General features: G+C 37.8%; 1 protein-coding gene across 2 annotated transcripts; it reads left to right on the top strand.

The window, feature by feature from the left end:
* The first annotated feature begins 11,556 nt into the window (after window positions 1–11,556).
* Window positions 11,557–20,523, top strand: LOC149841947 (uncharacterized). Of its 2 annotated transcripts, XM_090001224.1 has the most exons (6): window positions 11,557–11,833; window positions 13,885–14,001; window positions 17,750–17,825; window positions 19,217–19,549; window positions 19,649–19,721; window positions 19,802–20,523. In XM_090001224.1, the coding sequence occupies exons 1-6, from the start codon at window positions 11,760–11,762 to the stop codon at window positions 20,272–20,274; spliced, it is 1,146 nt and encodes a 381-aa protein (XP_089857350.1). In that variant the 5' UTR covers window positions 11,557–11,759; the 3' UTR covers window positions 20,275–20,523. The 2 variants fall into 2 exon arrangements, with proteins under 2 accessions (XP_089857350.1, XP_089857351.1); XM_090001225.1 differs by lacking the exon at window positions 13,885–14,001 and having other exon boundaries at window positions 11,560–11,833.
* Window positions 20,524–21,244: the final 721 nt, after the last annotated feature.

Genomic DNA, 21,244 nt, shown 5'->3' with positions numbered 1-21,244 from the left:
CATCTAACCATACCGAGATCCCTCGATTTTCTATCTCTTATCTTTGCAAGCCTATAAATATCCTTCTCGCCCTCTTTGGTATCCAACTTGTCATAAACCTCCTTATATACCTTATCACTCGCGTTTTGAACTACTTTTTTAGCTTCCTTCTTTGCTATCATATACTTCTCAAAATTCTCATTATCACGACTCTTACTTAGATTTCTATAACACTCTCTTTTAACCTTAATAGCTAATTTGACATCCTCGTTCTAGCATGATGTATCCTTACCTAGTGGTGCACCGCCTTTAGACTCACCCAATACCTCCTTAGCCACATTTCTCATACCACCTGCTATCTTATTTCACATTGATTCTGAATCCTCTTCGAGACACCAATCAGCTTCTTTAACTACCTGTTCTACAAACATTCCTTGTTTAGCTCCTTTCAGTGCCCACCACTTAATTCTAGGATCTATCCTATATCTATCCCTTTTGCGGCATTTTCTAATTCTAAGATCTAAAATTAAGACTCTATGTTGTGTAGCTACACTTTCTCCCGGTATAACCTTACAATCGATGCAACAACCCTTATCTCTCTTTCTAAGTGGGAAAAAATCTATCTGACTCGTATTAACCCTACTTTTAAATGTTACTAGGTGAGACTCCCTCTTCCTAAACCAAGTGTTTGCTAAGATCATATCATAGGACAAACCAAAATCTAAAATCCTTTCTCCACTTTCGTTTCTTTTTCCTATACCATAGCCTCCATAGATACTCTCAAATCCATCCCTACTAATGCCTACATGTCCATTAAGGACACCGCCAATGAAAATCTTTTCTCCATAAGATATCCCTTGTACTACTCCATCTAAATCTTTCCAAAATTGATGCTTAATGGAATCATCTAAACCTACTTGAGATGCATAAATACTAATAATATTAATAATATCCGTACCTAATACTAATTTAATAAGTAAAATCCTATCACCCTTCCTACGGACCTCAACTACATTATCTATAAACTCACGACTAATAACAATCCTTACTCCATTCTTATTCCTATTTCTATTTATTCCTGTATACGAAATCTTATATCCCCAAGGTTTTATCACTTTTGCTTTCTCACTTACCCATTTGGTCTCTTGTAGACATAAAATATTCATCTTTCTCCTACACATAACATCTACTAACTCTACCAACTTATCAGTTAAAGACCCTATGTTTCAAGTGGCTAACCTAATTTTATAGTCTTGAACTATCTTCTTTACCCCCACCCGTCCAACAAAGTGAGGGAACCCTTGCCTATTTGACACCACACCCGGGCGTCGGTGTGACGTGTCGCTTCTGGCCGATGACCTAGCAACCCTTGCCCATTTATCACAGCCTCTGGGCCTATAGAGTACAGCGCGTCGCTAAGTAGGGAACGCCCAACGAAATTCTCATATTGGTTCATATTCATAGGGTGTGACTAAGTTTTTATGCTGGCTGTCACTGGCCTACCCTAACCCTCCTCCTTTATCCTGGCTACATTGAGTCAATTGTATAAATTTGGATCTAATAGACCAACCTAAATCTTGGATAAAGATGGCTACTTGAAGGTTTGATTTTGGGCCCAATAATGCTGCATCTAGTTATATGATTTTTGTAAATGCGTACAAATTTTTTTTCATGTGAAATACAATAGGGTTAACCAGTTTTAGTGGATCCTTTGTGATCGAAGCTTAAATGCTACAACAATCCATAACTTCATTGTGATATTTGAGTTGGATCTTGATCCAAATGCAGGTGCATGTTCAATAATACATATTAGTATTAGGTCAAGGCTGACCTATGCCCACATCAACCTGTTTTTATTCTAATTCAAAGGGCATGCTCTAAGGACAAAAGCGCGCTCAGTTGTATTCTAGGAAAATGCATGCATTTGTTACAAGGGAAAATAATAAATATAGGATGGTGTTCACCTAAAAAACTAATTTTCAATATGGCAGCAATGATTGGACTTCTATAGCAAGGGTAACATATAATTTAGTAATGATAAGGTGGTCCCAGTGCACCTACTCCCTTATCTAAACCGTTGGATTGTATCCAATCTAATGGTCAAGATGAGGTTGAAATTTTGATGGTCTTCCATATTTAATGGCTTCCAAAAAAGTAAATGGAGGAAAAATAGACACTAAATTTAATGGTTTTGCATTATTAATTGTTCTAAAAAATTAAACGAGGGTGGCGTGAAAGGTGAAGTAAAGGGTTTCAACTTAAAAATTCTCTCTTATTTTATTTGCCACATCCCGCCATGACTTCAAACCATGCATCATGTTGATCATCCATCCATGTGTCCATGTCTATCATTTGTCCATGCATATGTATAATGCAACAATGTACAAATATAAACTAGAGATAGAGAAAAGACAATTTTTTACAAAAATAAAAAAATTATGAGATGATAGACATGGATGAATGTCATGCATGTATGAATATGTCACCCATCCTTATTCATCATCCATTTCATTATATGCATCGATGCTATTCATCTATATGCATTTCATGCAGACTTAGAGAGATCATTTATTTTATCTTTGGAACTTCGAACAGCTTCCCCTCTCTCATTTACTTTTTTCAAAACCATTTATTATGAAAAGCTATCCCAATTTCAACCTCATCTAAACCATTGGATTAGAAACAATCCAACGGTTTAGATAAGGGAGTAGGTGCTTGGGGAGCACCGTATCATTACTAAATATAATTTTAATCAAGCATGAAGAAAAGCTGTTACAGGTACTTCTATTTTAACAAGTAAAACAATAATTTTAAGGCATGAGTTAGCAGTAACACACGGATAACCTAGGAACAGTTATGATGGGAGAATTTCAATTAACAATGGCAAAAGCTTTGTAGGGAAATTGAAAACACTGAAAAGTTTGGTGTCCACATGAATTAGGTCAAAAAGTCTGGTAGGTATTTGAAATCCTCACCGCCCCCTTCCCCCCCCCCCCCCCCCCAAAAAAAAAAAAAACGATATTATTGTCACATTCAAATTAAAGCATCCTCTTTAAATAATTTGTTTCGTTTAGTCTATGAATACTAAGTGAATTGGTTTTAAAAAATAGAACATAAAATTCATCGTTTTTGAATCATGACATTTAAAGATTATTTTTATTTTATTATTTATAAATATATGTTTTTAAACATATAAACGAATTGATTCAGGGTAAAATCAGCACAATTAGGGCTGATTCAGCCAATTCGACCAAAAAACAGCCACATTTTTTAAAACACCAGAACATGCCCTTGTTTCATTTCATTTAAGTGGCGATTAAATCCGAGTCGCCAATTTAGGCCAATTGAGATGGATTTTGATAACATTGATAAGAACCCGCGGGTGGTTGTGAGGGTGCTGAGATGAAGGTGCCGGATCAAACCCCACTGGTGCACAGGTGGGTTCCTTAGCTTTTAAAGGTGAGGTCATGCAAGGCAGGGTTGTCGTGGGGCCTCACTGGGGGTTTTCCTAGTTTAGGCTAGGGTTCCTAGTCATTAAAAAAAAATATTGGCATGAACCTCAACCACTGATCACAACATTTTTACAAAAATGTGCATAGGATCCTGAACATCATTGCATGCGGTTGTTGCGTGTTTGATTTGGATTGAATCTGGTTTGAACCTGATTACTATGTGATCATACTTCTCACCACCACTCATTGAGTTTGTGGTCCATTTAAACATGAATCAAAACAATTGGCCAACAATCATCTTTGATATGCCAGTAGCCATGGTTAACCCAACCGAGAGAAGTTTAGGGCAATGTTATCTGTATCCGGGTGTATCAGCAGCAGAATTTTGAGGCACTGCAGGTCCGATTTGGTTACTTTTTAATAAATGTAAAAAATACAAAAAATATTTATTTAATATTATTTTTAAATTATTTTAATGATTTTAACATGTGTCACATAATGATTTTTGAGCCGGAATGATTCAGCTGAGTATCAGTATCGGCCCATACAGCTGAATCGGCAGCCCAATGATTCAGGGCTGACAGGTATACTGACAACATTGGTTTAGGGGTTTTAAGACAATAAGGGTATGTTTGATGGCTTGCCCAGGGTTAAAAGAAATGAACAAAAAAAACTGAATTGAACATTGGTTCTGTGTTCCGTAACAGTACTCAAATGCTATGTTTCAAATGTTCTTTGTTAGATGACAATGTGCGGATAACTTGAACGGGCATGGATAATGGGTCGAATTACTTTGTTTTGGATGGTATGACCCTATTGATCCACCATTTTACATGTTTTAACAAATTTATTATGGTTTTTTGCCTGAATATGTATCCAATTATGAAATTATATCTAAAATCATAAATTTTTGTTCATAATACAGATTTAAAATTGAATTTTTGCCACAAATATGAATCTTGAATGCTATTTTTGCCCAAAAAATGGATTTTTGCGGCAAATAAGGATCTCAAATTGTATTTTTGCCCAAAATATGAAATTTTGCCCCCCAATATGAATCTCAAATTCCATGTCAACACTGTCTTTTCATACAAAAGATAAACCCACAACTGAATAAACATTAGAGGAACAATTTCCTTTGAATTAAGCTGTTAGTAAAGCTTAACATATTTGCTGAAGCAGTTTAATAGATACATGTTTTGTTTTTTATTTCCAGAGAACTATCAGCAGGTCCACAAACCATAACCTTCCCCTCTAACCTTAGAACTGTTCAGATTAAGCTAAGTACGTTTAAAAACCAAATAAATACATTTAAAAAAAAGTACAAAAGCTGCGAAAAGAGCGAAAGCTACCTTTCAGAAGCAAAAACTGAAACATAACATGGTTCCAAAACAGGAATTAAACACTAACCCTAATGGCCAATAGAAAAGCAAATACTGCATTTGGGAAAAACACATAAACAGGCGAAGATCATCAGAAAATTCATCCAACAGACGCATAATTTCTCTCATTTACTGGCATCACCAAAACAGGAGCGAAAAGAGGACACCAATCAACAAAACGCCCTAAACCAACGTTGAGAAATTTCAACCATAATCATGCGCGATCAGTCTAAAACGAACGTGAAACGTCGACGCAGCAGAACGCCATAAAAAACGAAATCAAAACCGGCATCAAACACCGAAAAGCCTTAAACCAAATCCGAAAAAAGGAAGAATCCCCAAACGGTGCCAACAGAAACCAAAACCACACCAATCCGCCAGCACAACGACACGAAAAGCAACCAGAAAACACGAGAGGATCGATCCATCAGCGAGTTCGGCGAGAAATCGAAGGGGAAAAAAGCGATTGAATCGGACGAAATTACAAACTAGCGCAGGATTTCGTGGCGCACATCTTGAGGATGAGCACGAGGACGCTGAGGAGGTGGGTCATGTCTCCGGCGAATCAGAAGATGTTCATGGCTTCGACGATAGGAAGAGCTCGATCCGATCTCAGAGAGAGAGAGGAATGAAGGTTTCTAGTTCCTTCCGTGAGAGAGACAGAGGATGGGAGGGCGCCCCCGTCGAGGTCTCATAAAGTTATATGGGAACGTTCCCCTTGTCCCTGTTCATTTTGTAACAGGTGGGGGTGAAAAGTTTATTACGGTAAAAGTGGGATGCACGCGTCCGCCGCATCCCACGTTTGTTAAAAAACACGGGAATTTTGTTTGTCGCGTCCCGCGCGATCAAACATGCCCTATGAGTATGTTTGATGGTTTGTTCATTGTTGGATGAAATGAACAAAAAGAAGTAAACAGAACATTTGGTTTTTTTCGTTTAGTAACAACTATTTGTTTGGACGGTACTCAAATGTTATATTTTAAATGCCCGTTGTTTGATGACATGCGCGGATAACTTGGACAGTCATGGATAATGGTTCCAATTACTTTGTTTTGTATAGTATGACCTGATCCATCCACCAATTTTCATGTTTTAACAAGTTTATTATGGTTTTTTTGCCCCGATATGGATCCAATTACAAAATTATATAAAATCATGGATTTTTGTCCTCAATATGGATTTCAAATTGGACTTTTCCCCAAATATGGATCTTGAATCGGATTTTTGCTTCAAATATGAATTTTTGCTCCAAATAAGAATCTCAAATTGGATTTTTGCCCGAATATGGATCTCGAATTGATTTTTTGTCATAAATATGAATTTTTGTCTCGAATATGGATCTCAAATTGGATATTTGCCCTGAATATATATTTTTGCATCGAATATAGATTTCAAATTGGATTTTTGCCTCGAATATATAATATGCTCTCTCTCTCTTTCTCTTTTTTGGAGAATGGGCTGCTATATTGTACTATGATCCGATATGCAACAAGTTCAGTTTTAGATCAGTTTTAACACATATAGTAGCTAACATGACCTTCATTGTTCTACTAAACTCTATATCTGAAGACAAAGGATTATTCATTTGCAAAAATTCAACTAGATACAAAAGAGTATAAAAGATATACCAACATCTTTGTCTGTCTTCAACTAGAAAATAGGAAAGATCCCATGTTTGTCATCAGACTTGACAAATGAGGCCATTGAAACAACTTCTCCAATTGTGGACTGTGAAAAGATCAACAGATTGAGAATTTATTAAAGTTTGCACTTTTTGTTTTTCAATGAAAAGCATCAATGAAAATGTAATAAGAAATTTCACCTGTTATAGAGAAATGACATATTGTAAATTATTTATTTACCCTGCTTTTGGGTTTATTAATCCAATCAGTTAAAAATTTAAGAGATGTAAGAACCAATTCCAAATCTAAAGCTGCTACAAAGTGGTGCTGAAGCTGCAAACGGGAAATAAACTGGAACTCTTGGTTTAGTGGAATTAAAATGAAGTAAACAACTAATGGATGTTTTCTAGTTATTTAACATCAATATGAATACCTAAAGACTCAAGAATAGTACTAGGATTGGCATGGGGGGAAATTTTCTCATACACCAGCAGTTCACACGGACAACTCTACTAGAATGACATAAGCACCTGCAACCAGGGGCGTAGCTAGGATTCATGTGAGGGGGGGGGGCAAACAGGGGTGTAGCAAAAAAATATTTATTTGGGCCATAGTGGGGGGTTCGGGGGGCAGCGCCCCGAAAAATTTTTTTTTGAGATAAAATAAAAAATGGCTACAATTATTAATAAAAATCTATTTCACATGGACAAATCAAACTATTTGCTGCAGTCAGGGCTGGGCTAGGACTGGGCTGGGCTACAAAAATGGATAAAAATCTATTTCATATGGAATCGGGGCTGGGCAAGGACTGGGCTTTTAAAAAAAATAAAAATAATTTTAACTGTTTCGGGAGTCAGGACTGGGCTACAGCCCAGTCCTGCCCCCCCCTAGCTACGCCCCTGCCTGCAACCATCCGCCACAGTCTTCTGGTGAGTCCTCAAAGATCTTGAACAAGATCGACAAGAAATTATGAGGAGTCCAAAGCCTTCAAATTATTAGCAGCAACCTCAGGAGTGTAACGATGTCGAGCCCTCTATACAAATACACTTATTTCATGCAACTCTCCATCAAGATGACCATTGTTCCCAGTGACTCAGCTGAATGAAAATCTAAATAATGATATAAAAAAGCAAATTAGAGATAAATTTCATATAAGAAAATTGCAAATACAGACCCATATACACAACAATAGTCAGAGAATAAGAACCTACCAGCTTGAGCATATTATTCCACTAAATTCAGGTTCTCTATGACACCTCATTGTAACTTTGCATTTGATGACAAGACAACACATTTTTCATGATATATATTGACCACTGAGCTGCCTCCGTCTTATGCAGGACTTGTAGCTAGAAGGATGGGCTGCTGTCATAACCATGATACATCTTCATAAAAAAGCTGACATTTATGTAGGAGGTTGATGACACACTTGAAGTCGCTGCACACCCATGCCATTGCAGGGATCCTGGGTGGAGCATTGACAAGCCTATTTGCTCATCCAACACTGCAACATGTTCCTTCCCGTAACCAACTCCAGTAGGGATTTCTGCAGACGCCCAGGTGGAGTTCAATTTCTCAAGCAGTTAGCTGGTGCTTGTTTCGTACTTGGTTGAAATGTGTTGGTCACATCCATTATCCTACTGGTGATTCGCACGTTTATACTTCTGAGGATGAAAGAGGAAGAACTCATGAATAGAGATGATGCAGCCCATGGGGAAGAGGCATATGCTCTTTGGGGTGATGGAGACAAGTACATAGTATGGCAAAATGATGCATCACTAAATGAAGGGTGTATGCAATGGCCTCAAGGTTAACTCCATTACGGTTTCCAAAGTCATTAAATGAATTTTATTTCAAAAGAAATCATAAACTGCTGAAAGCTGGAAATTAAAGTTGGTGGTGAAAAGCCGGCATAGCCTCAAATTATAGAAATCCATTTGAGCAAAAATTTCATGATTGTTTAATGTAGACCATGAAGCACAAAACATAAAGCAACTGAATGAGCTAGGCTATAGTGACTAAATTCACTGTTTCTTAAAATGGGATTAAAATGGGATGTAGTAACACAAACTAGATTTAGAAGTCAACAAAGAATGCTAATCAAACGGTTCCCGTCTTGGGTTATCCTAGATAGTTGATGATGCCATTGGATGTGGAGTACTCAAGCATCCTGACTGTGTTACTTCTACTAAATGGATTTGCATTTCTTTCCTTGAGCATGTCGAGTGTCTACAAAGTTCTGCACTCTGCACTCATATGTCAACACATCATAATTCTCAAGCAGTGACCTTGCAGATTAAACTCCAATAAATATTTCTTCATGAATGCCCATGCCACAAGGATAATCTTTCACAAACTTTCTCATGGTTTCGTAATTCCACAAAGATTCCCAAATTGCACATAAGTTTCCCTCAATAAAATTAAGCTACACACATTGCAGGCCAGATGAATCTCTCTCTCTCTCTCTCTCTCTCTCTCTCTCTCTCTCTCTCTCTCTCTCTCTCTCTCTCTCTCTCTCTCTCTCTCATGCATACACAGGTACCCAATCCCATGCACACACCTCATGCCCTCCTTCGCAAGGACTTGCTCCAGAAAATGCGTTAACCAATTTATGTAATCACAACCAAGATCTATAATACAATTAAGATTTTTCGTGAAAACATGCAAGACAAAAGTGATTCACAATTGGACTAACTTTCAGTAATAATTGCAGTTACAAATGCTGCCCAAAAAAATCTTGATTCTTGATTTAAAATTTAAGCTTTTTCTTCCCTTCATAGAAACTCCAGATATACAAGTAAACAATATGAAATCTAAGCATAACCATTGCCATGATAAATAAAATATAGTAATTAATGTTATCAGCAGAGTGCGCCAGAATAACTGAGCAGTCATGTAGTGCTCCACACTTAGAAAAGACTAAATCTTGCACGTGAACTCAAGGCATAGTATGGCGTCCTTTGCACCATTTTCACGTACTAAGTTCAAGTTAATATTTTTGAACCAAGTATGCTTTAATAATAATAAAATTTTCACTTGGGCTAACATAGATTATCTTGTTTACTGCTCATAAGGCACTTCACAAAACATAAGATCATAAGTTAAATAGCTGAAGTGTGGGAATGGAGATAAGAAAAAAGTAAAGGAATAAGATGGAGGAAAAAAAAAGATAACAGAAAATGCAAGATCATTCTTTCCTCCTTTTTATTCTTGCATGCACAAAGAGATTCCATCAAGTAGAGCTGCGTAGCAGATTGGGCAGCCGGGTTGGCGGGTTGGCATACCCCTAACATGAACCCGACCTGTTTAATAAACAGGTTAGGCGGGTCGACCCGTTTATGACATGAACCCGTTTAAGCCAAACCCGAACCCGGCTAAGAAGCGGGTTGGCGGGTCGTGTCAGATTTTGCCACCCCTAGTTCTGAATCAAGATCTTAGTCTTAAATCCCTGTTTGGTCATAATTGGAGAAATTTAATTTTTCGGTTTTTGTGTTTTCAGGTTTATAGGAAGGTTTTCAAGGTCTAAGAAAACGTGTGATGTTTGGATATTACTAAAATTATGAACAAGAATAACTAGATTTTAGGGTGCCACACTTATGGGTAAGAGTGTCAACAGGTATGGCTTACCCGGACCAAACCCTATAGGGTCCGGGTATTGTAACAAATAAGAAGACCCGATTAAGACCTGGGTCTGGACCCAAAGGTTCGATTAATACATGGACCCGAGTATAGTTTGTGAAATTTTATACCAGACCTGACCTGACCCGAGTTCCGATTAAGACCCACAAATTTTCAATGTAAAAAATGATAAAAAAACATTAATTTACAGGGTATGGTCCAGGTCTGGTTCTTGTAGTTTTTATCGGATCTGGGTATGATTTTTCTTATTATAGACCCTATTAGATATGGGTCTGGACCTGATACCATACCCAAAAATCTGGTCAAAGTCTGGTTCCACCTGGGTCCGAACCACAACTTATGGGGCATTTGATTGTGGAGGTGATTTGCGATCTAAGATCCTAGGATCTCAGCAGGGACCCAAGTAGACCTGGATCTGATCCGGTAATACGTGGGTTGGCTTGAGTCTTGGGTTTGGGATTCCATTTTCTTGATCGGACATAGCTTGAACCAGACTGCTTGTCGTTTGGCTGATGGGTTGGATACCCGATCCATTCACGGCCCTAACTTATTATGGATGATCTAATTACACTAACATAATTATGAGGCTTTTTCTTTCTTAGGTCTCCTAATTAAACTATTATCTTGATCAGTCTTTTTCAAGCCGGGTGATAACTTTGGCGTATACACTAAAAATATAGAATATAAAAAATATTAATATTTGGTTACCACCACAAAATTGATATTTTTTTTTAAATTATGCAGTATCTTGAAAATATCAAGATTTTCAGCACAACAAAATCATGTCATTTTCAAGTGGTTGCCCAAATTCAAATCCAAACCAGTGTTGTCACTATGGTCCTGAATCGGCCGACCCGTATTGTATCGGCAGAAAATCAATACAAAAATGATTTTCCTTGCTGCAAGGTCAAGTTGGGTGTACTATATAAGACTGCTTCAACGGGGGTTAGCATAGTGGGGTGGGGCCTTGGCTGATAGACAGGCAGTCAAGGTTTAAATTTCATGGGTGTCAGTCACCTCTCTGCGCAAGCCAAGGCGTAGCGTAGGTTCCTGGGTAGGGGTCCCAGCTTCGGAGTTTCATGAGCTGCAGACCGACCATAGGTATGCCAGGCTGAGCCAGCACGACCAGGTCTTCGTGCCAAGTGCGGTTTCTTCAAGTTATAAATCCAAAAAAAAGTTATATGCAGCGTCGCTTGTGCTTGACAGCCGCTCATCTTGGTATTTTTCGAGATGAGTGCAGTATTTACCCTAGAGAAATGTTGAGATGGATGGTCATCAGCAGGGGTGCCGCTGCATAAAAAATCAGAGGTATTTTCTGGCTCTCCCAAAACAAGTTTCTGATAAACCGGGAAGTTCAAAATCCCGCGACCAAGTTCGCGATCTTGGGCGAGATTCCACCCCCAACTCTGGGGTTCAACGACCAAAACGCCCTTGGACATATGCGTATTCATGACAGGGCCGCATTTGGATGTTCGCCAGAACGTGACCAAATTTATGTTTCACGTGTGGGGGCCGCAGAATTCACGCAAAGCGTGAACTTGGTCACGTTTTTGGGCGGGGGACCTTACGCGTACTGATCACGGTACAGGACGACTACAACTGGTACGGTCGCCGGAAGACGCCGCCGGACTCTCTCTCTCTCTCTCTCTCTCTCTCTCTCTCTGTGGGCCGTTGGATCTGCAAGAATGGGTGGCGACAAGCGTCTGATGGACGACGACGACGATGGGTCTCGAGAGACGAAGAAGCCTGGTTCTGGGAGGTATTCTTCTTCTTCTTCAGCATCTTTTTCTTCTTCTTTGTAATTTTCACTCTGTTCTTCCTTCAAAGTTTTGTTCTTTCTGAATCGCTTGGCTCTGTAGGGATTATGGAATTTGGGAGTGAAGATTTGGGTTCTGCTCTTCTTTTCCCGATTTTGGTGTCCTTGGGAATTTTAAGGGTTTTGGATGTGTGCGTGTGTTTTGTCGGCTTTGGGCTTAGATCCAAACGGTATTCAACTCAACCCCTTGAGTTTTCTTTTCTTTTTTCTGTCCAAAATTCGATGGACTCTTGCGATCTTCAAAGTTTGGTGTATGTCTCCGTGATCTGAAGGTCGCTGATGCATTTTGATCTGTTTAGCCGAATCCGCCGTCTTTAGCTCTTGTGTGTCTGGCTGCTGTTGTTTATTGAGGATTGCTCCTCTGTTTCTTTTATTGCAAACGTCGGTTGGACATAGATTGCTGCTTTATTGGCATCTCCATGAGTGGCAGTTGAAAAATTGCTAATATGAGTTTGCATTTTCATATCTTCTTTTTAGTGCCCAAGATATGATATATTGGATGAGTTTATGACACTGAAGTTAGCTCGGGCTTGTGAGCAATGGGGGTCAAGCTGTGAATGGTGGGTATGGGTGCTAAGATATCCTAAATGAATCCCACACTGATAGAGATGGGGGTGTGAGTCTGACTGGAGTGTCCCGCCAAATTCAACTGCGCGGCGCATGTTGTCCGCACGTATCAAACACAAGATACAGCCTGGGCAGGGACCAGTCGGTCCCCACCCAGGCGCATCACGTGTATCAAACGCGAATTTATTGGTATTGTCGATCACGTAGATAAAATCATATTAGTTACTTTGAAGGAACATTTCATGTTGGAAACTGCAATCCATTTTGTTTCCAGGCTACACATTGGTTGTTGTTCAGTACTAAATGCAGGAGTGCTACCTGCTTTTCAATTCTGTCTCCTTTAATTCTAACTTGATTGTGCCATAGCTGGCCGAGTTGCCCTTAAACAGCCTCATAATGGATCATCTGTATTTGGATGGTTACCTGAATTTTAGAAGCTTTGGAAGCTCACTTCCCTAGAAGTTGGCTTTGGGAGTCAATCCACACTCTTCTTTCATGCTTCCAAACACTATGAGAAGCTTGCTTTTGGAAAATGGAAAACACTTTTTCATCTTAAAAGAACTAAACACTGGTTTAATATACATTTTTAATTGACTTCCTAAATGCTTCACACTTCACACATTAAGGTATTTCTAAAACTCTCGCTTCTTGATTCATGCTTTGTGCATAGCTTCTTACCCTCGCTGATTACTCTGATAACTATGGTATTTGGAAATGGAAATTGGAAGGGAGTGACACAATGAATGTCTCAGAACTACCATCTGCCTCTGTTTACTCATTTATGTGATAGTTCTCTATTTTGTTATCCTTCTTAGCTTCCTTGCAGTGAAGTGATTGCAGCTCAGCTTCTTTACTCACGTCTGTGTATCTCAAGACTAGGGATTTAAACAGCCAAATTTGGTTCAGATGTAGGCAATTACTGAATCCAACCTGACCGGGTATTGCCTAATTATATTCAGATGGGGAAAATGTAATACCATATCTCGATCTGACCAGCTACTCAGATACATTTTATATGTATTTGGACTCGGATTCCGATGTGACTTAATACTGAATCCTGAATCCATTTGTTAATAGGACATCATATGCTCTACTGAATCTGGCTAAACAGATTTGCATTCAGTTGGATATCTGACCCAAATCTGATTAGCTGATGTCCCTATTCAAGAGTTTGCTGACTCAATTCCATCTCTATGTCTGCCATGTTTTCCTTCTATTTCTCAGTTTATTTCACATTTTCTGTTTCTGTGTCATATTCTTGTCTTCAAAGTGCACAATATCTGTGCTAGAATATCTGAAAACCTGGTTTGCTTTGTCTTATTGAATATAATGTGTAACTTTCATTTTGTAAGTTTGTTTCAGTATCTTTGAGAATTTTCTTCAGGTCCAAATAAATTATTTCTCATTTTAATCATTTACTGTAAAAGGAAAATGGAGATCGATCAGCATAGGAGTGGAAAAATCCGAAAATTCACTGGAGCTATGGTAAAGAGAGAAGATCGGCATCGAGCAGTGAAGGAGCAGAAAATTCCAGATCCTATAGGGTATTCTTCTGTGACTGCTGATATGCATGTGTGTGTGTGTGTGCACATAACTATTCTATGGCATGGTGCTAGCATGAAGAACTACCTCGAAACAAGTGCCCTGATGGCACTAGTGCAGGTGAGAAAGAGAAAGGATTAGAGAGGAAGAAAGAGAGGAAGACTTGGAGCAAAGAAATGTCCCAACAGCTTTCCTTAGGGTCCGGCGTCTAGTATATATATTAACATAACAAACAAATTACAAAACTGCCCTTTAACAAAAAAAGACATGACATCTTTTACAAACAAAGTTGACTGAACTTGGGTATGGATTTTGGGCCCAGGAACCATATCCCTCAAACTGTACAGGGGTTAAGACCATGGGCAGTTTGGCCTTCAGTTACCAATGGTGATTTGTAGTGAGAGCTTTGGTAAATAAATCGGCCACTTGATCCTCTCCTCTAATGGATAATGGTTGGATTTCCTTGGGTTTCACTTTTTCTCTCACAAAGTGTTGATCTAACTCCACATGCTAAACAAGATTCATAGATATGGCAATTACACTTCTATTATCACTATACAACAAGGACCTTGATATTCTTTGATGTAGACTGGACATAACATGCCGGATCCATGAAACTTCTGCGGTAACTCCTGCAATGGCACCATACCCAGCTTCCATACTAGAGCGTGCCACTGTTTTCTGTTTTCTGCTAGACTAGGATATTAGAAGTGAGCTTAAAAAGATACCATAACCCCTAAACGATCTCTTGGTATAAGGATCTCTTCCCCAATCAACATTCGTATAAGCAATAATTTTAATTAAAATTTTTGAGTCCATGTGTGAAGGTCTAACATAAACCAGCCCGCTTGAATTAGTACCTTTGATGTATTGCAAGATTCTTTTCATAGCTTCCATATGTTTCTTTTGGGACTTATGCATGAACTGTGATGACTGATTGACGGAGGGCACCAAATCTAGACATGTGAAGCTAAGATACTATAACACTCCAACAATGCTTCTATACCTTTATGGTTCATCAAAGTTAGCATCATCAACTGAAACATCTCCCAATTGGGTGTTCATCGTCATAAGGGTATTAACGGGCTTGCATTGAAGCATTCAACTTCGCTTCATAATGTCTTGGGCATATTTCTATTGTGAGAGAATTAAACATTTAGGCTGCTAGTCCACTTTCACTCCAAGGAAAAAATCGGAGGAGCTCCAAATTTTTCATGTGAAACCTCTTGTGCAAAATCGATTTTAATTGTTGTATTCTTTCAACACTATTCCCTTTGATGATGATGTCGTCCACATAGAAACAATGGTGATATCCAACTTATCATGATGTGAATAAAAAAAGAATAATCACAGTGACTTCTCTCGAAATCAAGAGCTCAAATAACAATGTTGAATGTATCGAACCAAGCTCTTGATGCTTGCGTCAACCCATAAATCACTTTCTTCAATCTGAGAACAGTTGCACGTCAATCTCCTTTTGGATAACCAGGAGGATGCCCCATGTAAACTTAATCATATAAATCACCGTGAAAAAAACACTTTTCACATCAAGCTGAAATAGATTCCATGCAAGAGAAAGCACTACTCAAATCATTCCCATTCTCACTACTGAACTGATGGTTTTATCGAAATCAAGTCTATGTTCATGGCTATAACTTCTTCATATAAATCACTGTGAGGAAAAGTGTTATTCACATCAAGCTGAAATAGATTCCATCCATGAGTGACCGCAAGAGAAAACACTACTCATTGTTATGATTATCACTACCAGACTGAAGGTTTCATCGAAATCAAGTCTGTGTTCCTAGGTATAACCTTTGGCTATTAATTTTGCTTTATAGTGATCTATACTCCCATCTGACTTACACTTTACCTTGTATACCCAGCGATACCCAACTACATTTTTATCTGCTGGCCTCGATACAACGTCCCATGTATCACATTCACGCAGAGCAACAATCTCATCATTCATGGAGTCAACCCATTGCTGTTTTTTGCAGGCGTCATTAAAGGATTTTGGTTCTTGAATGTCTTCAATAGTGGCTGCATAAATTTGAAGTCAGAGGAGAATGTCTCACAACTGGCCCATCTTTCTAGTGGATGTTTGGCTCTACTTGAGGTACGAGATTGAGGCTGGAGAGTGTGAAATGTTGTTCATCTGCTTGGCTGCTCTGCTGCACTACTGTTGGACTGTACTATAGGCTGGTCGGCATCAGCTATGCTTGGTCTGTCTGCATCATCTTTATCACTTGGTGGCTGGCCAGCAACAGTTGCATCTATATCTCCCTTCTGGCCATTGCTACCACCAGCTACAGTAGACTTCTCTTGAGAAATTTCATCAGCTGAACTTTTCTTCCTGCTGTATACATGCTTAAAGAACTGAAAACCTGATTGTGATGGCTGAAATGAGTTGGCTGCAAGATGTTCCTTTGCTGCCACTTTATGGCCAGCACCTGTTTTGAGTACTTCGATTCGATGATATTGAGAGGTCCCTGTGGAAGGCCATAATGCTCGAAACACACTATCATCAGATGACAAAGACAATTTTCCACATATTTCCTCCTAAAAAACATAATAAGAAATTAAATTTTTGTTTGCAGCATGATCATAGCACCAATATCCCATATACTCGTCATCATAGCCAATGAATTGACACATAGTAGCCTTTGGAGACAACTTGTCTTTTAAAGTACTATTTATGTGAACAAAACATCGACAGCCATATGCACGGAGATGTGAATAATCTGGATGTACTCCATACAGTAAAAAATATGCTGGCTCTCCTCTAAGCTAGGGCTCCACCATACACATAATGATAGTGACTCATTATCCATCAAAGACATGATTGGGTAATCTATACTCATCAGGCTATAATTATCTGAAGAAATATAGGAGACCTACTCTAAATAAACATTCCAAAAATAAATATATGTTTATATCTTCAAAAAATCTGCAAGAAACAAGTTAAACCTCATGTAGTAAATTTCATCATTTTTTTCCAGAAACAATGCTGACATCCTTTTCAAGTAAAATGTATTACAGTAATATAACAACCTGGAGAACATGTACCAATGTTGTACTTGGCAATCGTGGAGCGAAATTTCTTAAGGGGTACAACTAGATTAAATTGATAATGGCATCACATTGTTGTAATGAACAGAAGTGCAAACAGATTTGACCCAAATTTTTTTCTCTAAACTAACATATAAATTGGTGCTGTCCTTGTTTCTTAAAAACCAGTGGCACTTTTTAAAATCAACAATCTCTTTTTACTGTTGCATCTTTTAACATGGCTGTCTTGATAAATATCTGCATACAAAAATGCTGGAAAGATTTACTTGCCTATTCTCCATTAAGATACACATTGCATGGATATTACCCCCAAATAAAAAAAATCTAGGAAAAAACAGGCAACTTCGGTGAAAAGTCAAAGGGCTTGGAAGGTGTTGAAAATTCTTAAAGGCATGGGTGGCAGGTGATGTAAACGATTGTACATGCCATAGTTTTATGGCCAAACTCAGTCTGTTTACTTTAAGGATTGATTCTTCACCCTTAATATGATGCAGCAATATCTCTCATTTGTTATGGCATTTAATTTGCTTGATCACTAGATGCTAGGACATGCATATGTTCATGTGGAGTTCATTTTGCTTCCTTGATTTTTATCTTTCCCTTGCCTTTTCTTTTCTTTTTACCTGCAGTATGTTTGTATTTTTAACTTTATCTTGCCTTTTTCATTTTTGCCTGCAGTATGAATGGAGGGGGTTTAACGTCCAATTTTGTTCAAAGACTTATCTCAGTAATGGAGCCCCTTCTTCATGAAAATGTATGATTCTCGATGTCTCATTGCCATTCATCGCCATACTAAGTTGATAGTCTCCAACATTTAAGATAGTTTGAGCTGTAATATATATTTTTTTCATTAGATGCATTACTGATCATTGTCGCATTTCAAGAAACAACCAAATAAATGCAAAGACAGAAAAGTTTGAAAATTTTCCAATAGTTGGCTTGACAGTGGACACAATTATGCTAGTTTTTTGAAATAGACGAGCATCCCAGTTCCCTACATAATCGGAGTTGCTAATATTGATGGTACCCTTAATCATTATGGATGTTGTATTGCTGTTAGATAGGGTTTTAGTTCCAGGATCTATTTATTGGGAAACACTCCTAGTTGCAATTGAAAAAGACAACCTAGTAGTGCATTCTAAAAGTAAAATGGCATGATTAAATGTATATTTGTTGGGGGAAGGGCCAGCTAAAAATGATCTGGGGAAGCCTGACAAAGTCATCAAAGGATTAAAAAATCATGTTTGGGGGAAGGACCTCTAATGTATATTTGTGGTTAGTCAATTTTGAGGGAACAAGAGTCCATATTAACATCAACATAGAGCAGCATCTTTTCTGACCAAAGCTCTGGTCTATGCTTACTTGTTACATCTGGAGGAATTTATGATGATGAAAACATTTATTAAAATGTCCAACAGATTAGTGCTTAGGATTTATCATTAAAATGTCCAACAGAATTAGAAATTAGGATTTATCAAGCCATTCAATTTAGATGAGGGTATCTTTGTTGGATATATTCTAGCTAGAAATGTTGTTTCTTATTAATTTGACCACTATTTATGATTGATGTTTATTGAAACCAAATATTTGATGAAGTTTTATAAAAAAATCAGTGACACATGTTTTGAAAAAAAGTAAAACTAGAACACCTTGAAGAAGAACCACTTGAGCAAATGGTTGTCTTCTAACACAGGAACATGTGCAGCGATATTTCTTATTGCCATTATACATAAGCACAGTAGGTAATGTGTTTCTTTTTGTTCCATGATGCAAGTATGTTTATTTCTAGAAACTTTAACATTTTCAGCATTCATATCTATATTTCTTAATTCATACATTGCTTATATGATTTATTCCTCTACAATGTCTTTTCTTTAACTGCATAGGTTAGCCTAAACTTTGTTTGCTATGGTCAATATCTTGATTTGCTATGAAATGACCAGTGATACTTAACAGGCACTTTTTTTCTTTTTTTATTGTTCACTGTAGGAATTGGTAATTATTGTTATTTGTTAAGGCACTTGAGAATCTCAAATTTAGATATGTAAAAATGTGCATTGTCTTGTCATCCTTCATAGATGTTTTTATGCTGCTGTATAATTGCTTGATTGACATTATTTATCTATTGCATCGTCACTATAAAAGATGTCCACAGTTCCCCCTGTTTCCCAAGATGCAGATAGAGCTGGTTGGACGACTAGTCGTGATCAGTTCTTTATTAACTTGATGCTTGAGCAAGCCAGTAGAGGAAGAAGAACTGATACAGGGTTCACAAAGGATGCTTGGAAGTCGATTTTCCTCACTTTTAACAGAAAGTTCAACTTGAACTATACCACTTCACAACTAAAAAGTCGCTATAGAAGATTAAAATCCCAATATAAGATGATTAAAACACTTCGAGGTCTTAATGAATTTGGATGGGATGATGAATTGAGGGTGGTTACTGCATCTGAAGATGTGTGGGAGCAGTATATCTCTGTAAGCTATTCTATGATATACTTCCTTTTACGTGCAACTGATTTGTTTGATTTCCTAAACACATCCCATAAATCTTGTATTATGGTGTCTGATTCACAGGAACACCCGGATGCAAGAAATTACAAGAGTAAATACTTTCCATTCTATGATCAATGTGCCATTCTATTTGATGGTAAATATTTTATTTAAAAAATTCTTATGCATTTAGTGAAAATATACAAATGTTTAAAATCATCAATTCATTATACACAGGAAAAAGAGTTGAAGAACGTGGAACAGTGTATACAGTGCATAATGGGCTAATGCAAGAAGATGCAAATGCAGCAATCAACACAGACACGCTGTATTCTACTGATGAAGCTAGTTCTGGGGATGGAATGCCTTATGAAGTTCCAGAACAGCAGCAAAAACAGGGAGATACCACTTCATCAAGCAGCCAGGAGAAAAGAGCCTGGGCAAGCCCTAGACATAGAATTGCTGCAGCATTAGAGAATATATCATTTGAATTTGCAGATAGTCGATCAGTGCAAAAGATGGTCTCAGAGGATGATGTTTCTTTTCGACAATGTGTGCTAGAGCTTCAAAGCATGGAAGGATTGGACCCAGAGGATTGTGTGAAGGCGGTCTCCATTCTTAAGGATCCTCTTAATCGAGTTGCATTTGCTACTCTGAATGAAGATCTTCGTCGAAGATGGTTATATAACGAACTTGATCAGTTGAAGTAACCATACTTGTCAGAGGTGTTGAATTTCAACAGTTTAAGTGGTTTGGGATTGTTCTAGTGAGATAGGTTTCGTGATGAGGCCTCTCTCTCTCCCCACTTTTTTTTCTTGGTTACTTCTTTTGCTAGATGAGGTCATTGTTTCTCAGTTTGATTTTGATAGTTCGACTCAGAGTGAAAACTGTCATCGTGTATCACTATGGTTGTTATACTTTGAATAGCACATATATATATATAAGAACTGAACATATTAGCTGCCCCTTAGTTTGAAGTGTTTTATGATGGATCTGAACCATTTAGATGTGTTTAGCATGCTCGATTTAGTGAGAATAGACTCTTGGGTCATATTTTTTCGATGAAAAAATGTAAGAAAAAATTGATGCCTTCATAGCCATTGATTTTGGATCACCGGAAAACTGTATACAGGTCAGATTCCGGTGATCCAAAAGTCGGTTCCCACTAAACAAAACCTATAGATCACATCTACGGTGTTAGATGTGAGAAAAATACCAAAAATCTACAATTTTGAAGGGCCAGAACGAGAAAAGTGGCCGGAACCAGCACATTATTGTCTCTCTCTCTATATATATATAGATATAGATATATAGATATATATGAAAATGAAAACCTACAAAATGGGCACCGTTCTAAATGAAACATGATATTGGATTTCCATTTTTTTTTAAATTCCGATCCCATGGATGTGTTCAGCATGATTTACTAGAAATTGGCACTTGAAACATGCATTTTGGATGAAAAAATGGTATTTGTAGCTTTGAAATTTTATGAAAATTTTAGGCCGTTGATTTCTTAAGACTTATAAAAACATATCCATGCATCGGAATCAAATGTTCTAAGAACTGATTCCTATAAAAACAAGCATATAGATCACATCTGTACCGTTAGAATTTCGAAAAAACATTGAAAATCCAATATGTTTCATTTAGCACCTTGACCATTTTGTAGGTTTTCAT

Source organism: Nuphar pumila, chromosome 3 (assembly GCF_984573655.1).
Source record: "Nuphar pumila chromosome 3, dmNupPumi1.hap1.1, whole genome shotgun sequence".
Taxonomy (NCBI): domain Eukaryota; kingdom Viridiplantae; phylum Streptophyta; class Magnoliopsida; order Nymphaeales; family Nymphaeaceae; genus Nuphar; species Nuphar pumila.
Note: the sequence above shows the minus strand (reverse complement) of the source record. Positions and strands in the feature narration are given on the sequence as shown.

Excerpts from the sequence above, each read along its gene's own strand:
- LOC149841947 (XM_090001224.1), top strand. The coding sequence starts at position 11,760 with ATGGGTGGCGACAAGCGTCTGATGGACGACGACGACGATGGGTCTCGA. Across the intron at positions 14,002-17,749 it reads AAAATTCCAGATCCTATAGG|TATGAATGGAGGGGGTTTAA; the intron begins GTATTCTTCTGT and ends TTTTGCCTGCAG. Across the intron at positions 17,826-19,216 it reads AGCCCCTTCTTCATGAAAAT|ATGTCCACAGTTCCCCCTGT; the intron begins GTATGATTCTCG and ends TCACTATAAAAG.